The 11,772-nt window shown below is 38.8% G+C and overlaps 1 protein-coding gene across 7 annotated transcripts; it reads right to left on the reverse strand.

The window, feature by feature from the left end:
* Positions 1 to 350: 350 nt before the first annotated feature.
* LOC147641287 (AT-hook motif nuclear-localized protein 10-like) lies at positions 351 to 3,938 on the reverse strand. Of its 7 annotated transcripts, none has more exons than XM_086820155.1 (8): positions 3,825 to 3,938; positions 3,615 to 3,735; positions 2,282 to 3,056; positions 2,002 to 2,069; positions 1,745 to 1,876; positions 1,371 to 1,532; positions 767 to 997; positions 351 to 668 (listed from the first exon to the last, which is right to left on the reverse strand). In XM_086820155.1, exons 3-8 carry the CDS (start codon positions 2,784 to 2,786, stop codon positions 651 to 653), a joined length of 1,116 nt encoding a protein of 371 aa, XP_086676281.1. In that variant the 5' UTR covers positions 2,787 to 3,056; positions 3,615 to 3,735; positions 3,825 to 3,938; the 3' UTR covers positions 351 to 650. The 7 variants fall into 7 exon arrangements, with proteins under 7 accessions (XP_086676281.1, XP_086676242.1, XP_086676271.1 ...); XM_086820116.1 differs by having other exon boundaries at positions 2,282 to 3,327; XM_086820145.1 differs by having other exon boundaries at positions 3,615 to 3,700; positions 3,825 to 3,913.
* Positions 3,939 to 11,772: the final 7,834 nt, after the last annotated feature.

Genomic DNA, 11,772 nt, shown 5'->3' on the forward strand with positions numbered 1-11,772 from the left:
CTGTTTGCACTTTCAAAATCCTTTGTCACAATACCTAACCATCTTCTGTGTCATTTGTAAGACAGTTTGTACTACCTATACCCTTCGTCACAATATTCGACATCGTAGCAGTTATGTGAATCAGCTACAAGGCAAACTTTAAGGGGCAATCTAAGACATGAACCCCAAGTAGCCACCAATCACTTATTCTGGAGTTGAAGATCTAATCAGGTCACATTACAACAGCTCCTTATGACCCTAGGCTTGATATTGTGATCGATAAATCTGTTGAATTCAAGTAACAGATAAGCATCTTCACTAAGTGATGCTTCGATGAAAAATAGGCACCTGCAAGGGGTTGTTGTCAAGCATTTGGACAAGCCAGAAGCTACTAGGCTTTGACCATTTCCATAAAAGAAAACATCATGTAAGAGTTACAACCTTCATGACTCATCTATTTCCTTCTCCACTTTTTAAAAAAGCAAAAAAAAAAAAAGGACGAGTCCATTAGTAGACCTCTTTCTTGTGAGCAAGGTCCACAAAAGACCCTACACAAAGTGCTAGTGTGTTGTGAAGTTCCTTGGTTTAGTGTAACTAAGGTGTGGTTCCTATATGTAACCCCTAACATTCAGGCTTGTAAAGTTGGTGTTAATCAGCCTGAAGGCGCAAAATCAATCGTCATCATCATCCTGGTAAAAAAATGTCATTAAATGTCATTGTTAGTAATGTGCCTTCCTTCCAACACCATTTGAGAGGCTGACCAACCCAAAGATTGTGCAGGAATCACCTGACCTTGTGGCGAATCAGTATTGCTGCTAACAGTTGCCCCTGTGCCCTGATTAAGGGTTGGGCTTTCTGCTCCTACGGGTTTAGTATCAGACATTTCATTCATTGACGATTCCAGAGCTGGATTACCAGCATTTGGAGTAGATAACTTTGATACACCAGTGGGACCCTGGACTTTTGCAGGCTTTGGTTGCAATTTCTTGGAATTATACATAAAGCTGCCTACAACCACCTGCAAATTTCCACTTTTTAACATTGGAACCGAAATTTATGGTTGAACTCCAACACCTAGAGTCCCAAAAAGATCAAATCTCTCTCTCTCTCTCTCTCTCTCTCTCTCTCTCACACACACACACACACATTCAGTCGTCAGTCAGAGAGGACTGCTGGCATAGCGATTTATGCATCGCACTCCCAATCGAGAGATCCTGGGTTCAAGTCCCATTCCCTGCATTTCGGTTCCATCATATGGATCATATATGGTCTGCTGGCTTGGCTACTTCCCCCCCCCTCTCTCTCTCTCTCTCTCTCTCTCTCTCTCTCAACACTAGTTCTTACATGTCAGCTAGCTGCCAAAAATAAAATCTACACTAAAGGTTTTTCACCTGAACAGGGCTTGCTGCAATCAATACTCCGGCGACACCACCTCCAACAACTCTTCCATCTGGCCCTGCTAAAGACACACTAAGTCCGCCTGTTCGGCTGCGTGCACCACCAGATTCTGTCAGTAGAAAAGATCCAGAAAGAGAGAGGATTTCAAAGCGCCCCTGCAATCCAATCCCCGTAAGGAGCACTCAGTACACCTGCAAAATAATGGCTTGCTACAGGTCTGCAAACCTATTAAAACAAAAATTACTAGAAACTAACAAGAGACACCCAAACGTAAAAACAAAAGGTTAGTAGTAAAACACACTTTGTTTACACAACAAATCATAGTTACAGTCACTAAGCAATCACAGGCTCGTGTTAGGAAGTAGACCTCATAAGTTACAGTGCCACCAGAGTTTGAAGGTTGCCTGAGTGTGACATTAGAAATGGCTCCATTTGCCGACAGGATACAAATTCCTCGAGGCCCTTGTTGCGAGAAGGACATGATTCTGGAGGCTATGTCCTACATAACCACATAAACATGTTAATCAACAGCTATGTCCTACATCACATCAATATGTTAATCACTGCTTTGCAAATTGGCTTAGCCCCTTGCTATGTAAAATAAAAGAAGATCTCGATATATACCTCCCCAGCTGCAACTGTAATGGCGTGTGGAGTAAAGCCCGCACCCGCCGAGCCTAACATCAATTCTCCTGGTATACGTGAGAAGACCCAATCAATAATAAGGGACCTAATACAAGCAAGCTCAAACATGTAAACTCAAAATTAACACCCATAAGAAAGTATTAACTTGGGCTTTCACTGTAACTAGCTCCTTTTAAGTACAAGCATGAATCCTCTTGAACAAGTTAAGAGCAATTCTGATTCTGTAACACAAAACAATGCCTGCTGAAAGATTATGTACCTAAAGCTGCGAGTTGCTGATTCTTGCCGGAACCTGGTGGCCTTCCCCGGCCCCGCTTTTGGGAAGGTGACAGTGGACTGGGCGATAATGGTGTCACTGATAAGGTAAGACTGCCGCCTGGTCCATACTTCCGAGGCCTGCCTCGCTTCTTCTTCATGGAGTCCAATCCTCCAAACCCTAATCCTGCACTTGTGTTAGCAAAACTGAATCCACTGCCTGTGTTAGTGACCGTGGAGAGAGGCACGATTGCAGTCGACATGTTTGGCATGAATGGGGGAGGGGTACTGAAAGAGTTGGCAACCGTGGTAACAATGGGAACTGCTATGGCCCTTGCAGTGGAGGTATCTGAAGTGATAATTGGAGCTGCTATCGCCCTTGTTGCATCAGGTCTCACAAGTGCTGGGGTTGCAGAAGCTTCTGAGTTACTTTGGTGCATTGCATTTGCCGATGATCCTGAGCCTGATATCACACCGGCAGGCTGGCCCATTGATCCTTTGACTTCCATGCACACAGAGGATTGAGAGTACCCACTACTATGGGTCGAGAAACCCTACCAAAGGTATGGTGTCTGGCCCATTGAATCCTCGTCCTGCATGTGCTAAAATCTTTGTGTGTTGAGGGAAAATGAATCCCTTTTCCTGATCTGAGAAACCCTTACTAGAGATGTGAAATATCACAACACGTGCTGGCGGTGGCCACTATCTAATAGGTTCACCTCTCAAAGGTAAACAATGGAGAGGGCAAAATTTCCTATGCAGCACGAAGGGTAGAGTACCTAACAAAAAATGCATACACCCCATCAAAACTCTTTGATATCTGCACACTGCATAACCGTATATAGGTTTTGATTCTCATAGAAATCCTAACATGGATTTTAAAAACCCTAGAAGAAGTTTTGTGTTGCCCTCGCCATGGCCATGATGTGGCGGGAACAACCCCTTGGCAAGGTCCCCTCTAAATCATAAGCAGCCATTTTTGCAGCTTGTTTTCTTGCCTTGAACCCATACTTAAGCTTGTTTAGCCTTAATCTTCGTGTAAATCTGAGCCTAAACAGAATAGAAAACACAAAAAAGATCGCCTTTGTTAAGGCCAAGAAGATGCCATGGCCCAAATTAGCGCAACACAAGCAGAAATTGGAAGCCTATCAGATGCTAGGACGATAAAATTCAATCTCTCAGCTCAGGGGAAAAAACGCGAAAAGAAAAGAAAAAACAAAAACCCAAGATCAAAAATCAAACTGAAGTTTTATGAAATCAAACACTAATTATGAGAATTTAGCAGAAAATCAAAACCCTAAACTCAGAATCCAGATGGGAAAATTCAAAGAAACTACCTGCAGAATTGCTACACGCATCGCAGTGATGGTCTGCCAAATTTGGAGGAGAAATTGGCCGAAATTCAGAGGAAAAAAGCACCGCCCTAATAGAAAAGGAGCGTATTTTGAGAACGAACGCCTACGAAATTCGAGAAAACGGGAAGCGTGAAAGGTCGCCAGATTTGGCAACAAAAGTACGCAGGAGGAAAACAGTAGGAAAACGAATACCCGCCAGATTTGGAGGCTGATTTTGGCGTGACCGCTAAACTTGGCGCCCACTTCTTCTCACAGGAGCCCAAAAAACGAAAAAAACTAAAATAAAAAACTCAGAAGCCCCATTTAATAAATCGCTCCAGCAACTACTTTCAAAAAAAAGTGTTTATTTTTCCCTTTTTCTCTTATAAAAAATACATTGCGTTTCCGCAATTTTACCTTTTTTTTAATTGTGCGTGGAAATTATCGCTGCTTTGGTGGGTACGCATTATGACGAACCGACTTTTTTTATGTTTTTTGAAACCACTTTTTTTAATTAAAAAATATTTATCTCCTTTTCCATATCTAACAAATACGGCAGCTAATTATACCCCATTGAATAATTGTGAAAAGTATTTGTGAACAAAAACTTTACCCTAGGGGTGGGTTCACACGAACATTCACCCAAGTGGTAGAACATCATCGTTGGACTCTCGTGGTGGTTGTTTGTGCAATTGAGAGCAGCTCTCAAGGAGACCAAGACTCAATTTTTGACTCAGACTGAAGATCTGGAAACCTTCCAAACAAAAAAAACATGGAGATAGATCTGGCTAATCTTACGAATGAGTCAGCTGCTCTGCCACAGCAGAGAAGCTTATCTCGAGATTTTTAAAAAAGGGACTTGGTATTACAAAATATCAGAGATAGTGAGTTTTTTCTTTTTTTGCAAGAGAAGATGAGTTCATATTAATAAGATTTAGTTACAAAAAAGGGGGGGAAAAACATTAAAAAAAAGTCGGTTCGTCATAAATGCGTACACACCATTCAGCTCGTGGTGGGTACGCGTTATAACGAGGTGATCCAATATATTCTGGACTTGGTAAACCTCCAAGCAAGCATATGAATGTTAATGTTATCCATGATTTTCCCAAGTTATGTGTGCTCCAAAGTTAAGCTTATTGGATAAAAAGCTTTATGTAACCCCCTTCTTTTTAAAAGTTAAGCTTATTGGATAAAAAGCTTTATGTAACCCCCTTCTTTTTTAAATATAATTTTGCCTCTTACCCTAATTAATTAAACCATTTCTCACTGGTTATCCGCCCCTATTCATAGACATTCTGAGCCTAGTATCCACAATGACTTACTTGTGGTTGTCCAATTTCGTGTGATAGTCTTCGACAAGGTGCTTGGACATACCACCAATGTGCACAAATCCTCCTCCAATCTCGGCATCTTATAGCATCGTGTCCATCCCATATGAAACATTAGTCTTTCATATCGTCACATTAAGTAGGTATGACTTGTATGTGTGAACCACAATTTATTTATTCTTTTTCTAGGAGAATATAAAAAAAGCAAATTCTATTTTTTATTTGATTGATATGTGTAGACATTTCAATTTAGAATTTCTATGCAAACATTAAAAAAAGCAAGTTGCCCAACACAAAATACATCAAATTGCATTTAACTTTAACTTTGCTAAACTTTGGAATGCTAGAAAGTTTGAATCATTTTCATCTCAATGGAATGTTAAAAAGATTGCTTCAAGCACACACTTCATGTGGTTATATCTTTTACTAAATGAGAACCTTTAAAGTTCACAACTATTTTGTTGCTTTCATTTCAAGTCTTTTACTTTTTACTTTTTACTTTTTTAAAGAAATGCTCATAATTACCTGAAGTGGTAGAAAGTATTAAATATTGGTCTTCTTGTTCAATATGGGTCGCTCATTATGGAGACATCAATCAACATATGCATTTCAGCATGATGTATATCATATCTTTCTTTTTGTGATCTCTTGACATATTTCAACTCTACGCACTCACTACTACGAGTTAAATGGTCACATGGTAGACTTGCTAGTTACATGCTTCCATAAATACTTTACACTTGTATATTAACTTCTTGATGGTGAGAGTGGTAGATTGTGTAAGAAAACACAGTGTGTGTATAACTACAATTCATAATCACACATGATGATGGAAGGATTTTTTCACACAAGAGTATGTTCAATTGTACAAGAAATAAGTTATAATCTAAAACACTAATGAATGTCTCATCTTTCCTTTTGGTCTTAGAGCCTAGATGGTACATTGGAGGGTATAAGGAAGGCTAGATATCGTTGTTAAATAAGGAGATTGAAAATGGTGAAGAGTAGGGCTTTGGTTAATTAACCTTGGGGATGTGTCATTAGCATATATGCATGGCATTGGTTTTTCTAGTTAGATCGACTTATAGTTGTTAGCCTTATGTGGTGTTTATTAGCTTCTAATATATTTAACTTTCATATGGATGTTAAATATTCATCTTTTAAGTATGTGAGAACACGAAACTATTTATGTGTATGTAATTACATTCAAAAAAGTGTTCATCATGATACCTCTTTTTTCCCTCTACACATAGGTGATAGGTAGCACTTCTTAGAAGTGAGTCTTTGAGTAATTAATACTTCAACCATGTTGGATTAGTCCCATCGCCTGCCATTTACAAACTGATTATAGTAATACATGGGCCTCTAAACAAGCACGTAGATAATGTGTCTAGTATTGGTGGTGGAATGGACTTCCCAAGGGCCTCTTCATGTAAATTTGGCGCTAATGAAAAGGTCCTCTTGGGTTTGCTTTCGAACCATATGATGTTAATGAAATAATGGGAAGAGGGGGGAATGAACATTTTACCCACAAAGTGAAGACCTTTCTAAAAAAGGTATCAATGTTGATTGGTTGAACTTTTAGCCTTATTCTCAAGAATCTAGGCTAGTACAGAGTTTATACTTTTTCAACACCTCCTCCCCCCAACCCAAAAAAAAAAACCAATTGTCCCCTTTTCAACTTTCCACACGTGCCAAAAGCATATCATCAACTCAGCCGTCAAGTGAGCCTAAAAGTTTGAATATTGAATTTCTCCCTTGTAAGTGGATACAAGCAAGAAGTATGATTTTTTACATCACAAAATTTAAACAAATTTCATAATGATAGAGATTATAATATTACTCATATGATATAATACATAGCTAAGCCACATGCCCATGGAAGAAGAAGTTTATGAGAGGGAGAAACCTACAAGCAAACATATTCAAGTAAGCAATAGCATGCAAGAATCCAATAGCATACAAGAATCCAATAGCATGCAAGAATGTAATAGCATACAAGCAAGCAAGAGAAGAGAAGAGAAGATCTCACAACTATTCTATAGCAAGGAAATGAATGTGTATTGTTTATTGTCAAAAGTGACTTATATAATAAGTCACTTTTGAATGTGTATACAAGAATCCAATAGCATGCAAGAATGTAATAGCATACAAGCAAGCAAGAGCAGAGAAGAGAAGATCTCACAAGTATTCTATAGCAAGAAAATGAATGTGTATTGTTTATTGTCAAAAGTGACTTATATAATAAAAGTGATTAGTGCTTGCTTGTAATAGCATACAAGCAAACAAGAGCAAAGAAGAGAAGATTTCACAAGTATTCTATAGCAAGGAAATGAATGTGTCTTGTTTATTGTCAAAAGTGACTTATATAATAAAAGTGATTAGTGTTCACACTAGGCTGGCCAAAACTTAAAAATGGTTTAACCACTATTACTAGTCCTAAGCAAGTATATACGCAAAGTTCTTAGACTTCCCTAATTAAGCTCATGATAAGGCTGCTCTATATATTCCAACACTATCTATAGTGCAAAAGATACGTGCACATTCGAGTGGATAAGATGGAAAAGCACCTTAAGGTAGGATGAGCAAGTGAAACCATGTTAACAGAAGTGGACACCAAATCGGCATGCCATATGGACACACCATCATGGACATAACTTACCTTATTGTCATGTCATCATGGACATACATCATTGGAGTGCATACCTACCTACTTCATGGATATACCATCATTACCATCGTATATGTCATGGACATTGCATCATCGACATTACATCCCACAGATGCACCTGCTCCTTATTCTCTTATTATTGCTCATGCTCTTAGCTTTACTTCTTAGAAGTTCTCCAAACTCCTAGCTCTACTTCTTAGAATTTCACCAAACATGGTGAAGTTGTGGAGCACAAGAGTAGTAACATATACGAGTCTTTGAACTACACTAGTTAACATTACTTTCGATTCGTAGTCATCACCATGTTTGGGGCACTTGTAAATATGAGGACATGTATATAAATCATTTTCAAGAAAGGACACAATACCATTATCACAATTTGAGTTTAAGTCTCTTGAGCCCTTGGGGTAAAAGCGTGCATGCTTTTCTCAATCTTCTTGTTGATTGCATGCTTTTGGATTGCCAAAGCTAGGGTTATCTCCTTCTCCATCTCCATCTCTTTCATTCTTCTTTCTTCTTGTTGAATTGCATGCTTGTGGATTGCCAAAGATGGCCTTATTCCCTTCTTCATCTCCATCTCTTTCATTCTTCTTTCTTCTTGTTAATTGCATGCTTGTGGATTTCCAAAGATAGGCTTAGCTCCTTCTCCATGTCCATCTCTCTCTCACTCTCTTTGTATGCACATAAGCATTGAGGTTGAGGTTGAGCTCGCCATAGCTTTTTCCTTTTTTTAATCCTCACCCTCTCAAGGAATCACAAGTAGAGTGAACATCTCTAGTGGCAAGGTTGAAGCCCCTAGCTTCCTCACATCAAGGAGCTTGCACTTGGTTACACCACTAAACCCCTACAACGACCCTTGTGTTCTTCACTTCCCCTCATGCAAGGCTTAAGAGTTCTCCATTTGGTGAACATCTTTGATGATGTTGCTAGTAGGGAGGGATGTTAGCTTAGGGTTCCCTTGCATTATTTTTTGTTAAGTATCATAAGATTTCCTGGTTGGATGCAAAACCATCTGTTTGGTATACTAATCGTGTGGTTATTTTTGTTTGAGTTTAGGAGCCATGGAGAACCGAGGATATGGAGCTTATCAAGGAGTACAAGTTGCATGTGAATAAGGAAGTGTTCTTGCCTAGAATAAAATCATTGATTTTCTACTTGATTTTGGTTGTTTATTAGCTAGAATAGTACATAGCATGTTTAACTTGGTAATTCAGTCCCCTAATCCATTAAAAAACTCATAAAAAAGTATAAGAAATCTCTTATATTTATGAAATTGCTTTAACCTACCAGTTTTCATAGCTAGTGATGAGTGATTAAGAGAGGAGGAAATTCAAGAAACATAAAAATTGAGTTTAAAAATATACATGTGTGTTTGTTAGTGATGATTTGGTGTAGACCACATATTTCATGCTCAAAATCATTGATTTAGCTCACATTTATTTAAGCCTCTTTTGTGTGTCATTGCAAGTGCAAAATTAGAGGTGATTAATTGATGTTAATTGTCCATCAACTTAGCAAACTAATTTCTAAGGTGGTTGACTAAAATTCTAACCCAAAGGTTATTCAATTGGGAGAAATTAGAGACCCAATAAGTGCATAGGTAGACTAATTAGCAAAAAGTTAGTGATGCTTAATTCTTGGCTTGAACTAGTGAAACAAGTGCATAGGTAGCCTAATTAGTGAAAAGTTAGTGATGCTTAATTCTTAGCTTGAACTAGTGAAACAAGTGAATAGGTAGCCTTCTACCTATATCTAACCCGGCTAATGCCCCCCCTCATGTGGTGAATTCTTTTGAGGCTTGATGTGGTTTGCTTGATTAGATAGGATTGAGGCTTGACCTTTTTCTTTACCTTCTTGTGAGAGAGAACCATTGTGAAGGATATCCACTTTTGATGAAAGAGGAGCTCTACCTTTACTCTCATCTCCTTAGTGTGACAACAAGGAGAGAATATAAATGACGAGCTAGCACACCCATAAGGGATGCTGCATTTGCAACTATATGGCGAAGTACAAAAAACAATACTCATTTCAACATAGGCTAAGGTAAGTTATTATCTTGTTCATGCATTATTGAACCTAGTAGCATAGAGCATCTAAAACCTACAAACGATAAACCATAACCACTCAATCACTTGTGTAAACAACATTAATTAGGATTAGCAACCTTAATCATCCCATACAAACCTAAGGAACCTTTAAAAAATCATAAAAAATAGGTCAGTTAGGAGACATGAGCCCACAATCTCGTGACAATTAGAGACCTGAGCCTAGTAAATGTGAATCTATCGGGACGTGACATAAGCATGCACAGACGTGATGTGAGCCTATAGAGACATGACATGGGCATCTACCCAGCCTGAGATGTGAGTCTCTACCAAAATAATTGACGTAAGCCAAGTTCAAGACATAATGTGACCCTAGGGGTAGTTAAACCTAATATTTTACCAACCTATTAAAACTACCTTTGAAGACTTGTAAGGACACATACAAGACACGTGAGCCAAGTACAAGATGTGACATGAGCCTAGGGGTAGTTAAACCTAATATTGTACGATCCAATTAAAACTCTTTTGAAGACTTGTAAGGACTCATGTCCTAAAAGTTATTTTCCTATCACACAATCTGTACCAACATCATTTTTCAAGGAAAGTTTTTGCCATGCATACAATTCAAGCTCATTTGTGGGCCACTTGCATTGCGAACTACTGAGTTTCTTACTTTCAAAAGCCACTGGTCAGCCTTCTTGGCTCAACATAGCTCCTATGGCAATCCTACTAGCATCTGTCTCAATGACAAAAGGTAATGACGAATCCACGATCTTCAACACAAGTGCAGTTTGCAACCGTCTGCTTTAACTTATCAAAACCTTGTTGTTGAATGTTAGTCTACACATAAACAACAGTAACTTGCAAAACAATTCAGTTGTTGCCACACTACTATTTCAAAATATAAAACAATAAGCTTTCTATAAAAACCAGATAGTCCTAAGAAAAATCTCTCTCTCTCTCTCTCAACTTTTAAAAATTATTAAAAAAAAAACTAAAAGCCCCATCCCAAGTTTTTTTTTCACTCTCTCTCTCTCTCTCTGTATCTCTCTCATTTTCAAAACTATAAAGTAAACTGAAAAAAAAAACTAAAAACCCCATCCGAAGTGATGAACTCACCGTCACTTGGGATGGGGCTTGGTTTTTTTATTTTTCACTCTCTCCCCCCCCTCTCTCTCTCTCTCTCTCTCATTTTATAAACTATAAATTTTGAAAAAAGAAACAAAACCCCCCATCCCAAGTGGCACTCACAACTTGGGATGGAGCTTGGTTTTTTTTTAACATCTCTCTCTCTCTCTCTCTCTCTCTCTCTCTCTCTCTCTCTCTCTCTCTCTCTCTCTCTCTCTCTCTCTCTCTCTCTTTTTGAGGAAACACAGAGCTATAATACTGAGTATGAAAAAATTCCCCAAAGTGCCAGTGGTGGCCTACGGAGGGGGCATACAAACTGTGCAGTGAGAGGCGTGAAGCCTGTGAGCGGTCAGTGCTACATCACGGTGGATGATGTGATGTGTGCAATATGAACCACTGTGGGGGAGTGTACTCCCATCTAGCATGTCCTCCAACAATCCTGAAGAAGAGACCCGTGCGCCCCCAACGACGAAACAAAAACCCCCATATCCCAAGTGGCAAACTCGCAACTTGGGATGGAGCTTGGTTTTTTTTAACATCTCTCTCTCTCTCTCTCTCTCTCTCTCTCTCATTTTATAAACTATAAATTTTGAAAAAAGAAACAAAAATCCCCATATCCCAAGTGGCAAACTCGCAACTTGGGATGGAGCTTGGTTTTTTTTAACATCTCTCTCTCTCTCTCTCTCTCTCTCTCTCTCTCAAATTATTAAAAAAATGAAAAAAATGAAAGCCCCATCCCAAGTGGCAAGCTTGCCACACTTGGGATGGGGATTGGTTTTTTTTAAATAATAGACTCTCTCTCTCTCTCTCTCTCTCTCTTTCATGAAATGGTGTTTTATATTATATGTAAAAATGTACATTAGCCACATGGCTCACACAGAACCTATGGCCCCAAAAAAACCCCCATAAAAGATCCTCTAAAGGATCATGACCATGCAAACCTGTACACTAATAAGAAAGCCTCCTAGCCAAATAAGCATCCCAGATAA

The sequence above is a fragment of the Cibotium barometz genome, chromosome 2 (assembly GCF_041138505.1).
Source record: "Cibotium barometz isolate CiBa-2024 chromosome 2, ASM4113850v1, whole genome shotgun sequence".
NCBI lineage: Eukaryota > Viridiplantae > Streptophyta > Polypodiopsida > Cyatheales > Cibotiaceae > Cibotium > Cibotium barometz.

Excerpts from the sequence above, each read along its gene's own strand:
- LOC147641287 (XM_086820155.1), bottom strand. The coding sequence starts at position 2,786 with ATGGAAGTCAAAGGATCAATGGGCCAGCCTGCCGGTGTGATATCAGGC. Across the intron at positions 2,070-2,281 it reads TCAGCAACTCGCAGCTTTAG|GAGAATTGATGTTAGGCTCG; the intron begins GTACATAATCTT and ends CACGTATACCAG. Across the intron at positions 1,533-1,744 it reads GTGGCACTGTAACTTATGAG|GGGCGCTTTGAAATCCTCTC; the intron begins GTCTACTTCCTA and ends ATTGGATTGCAG.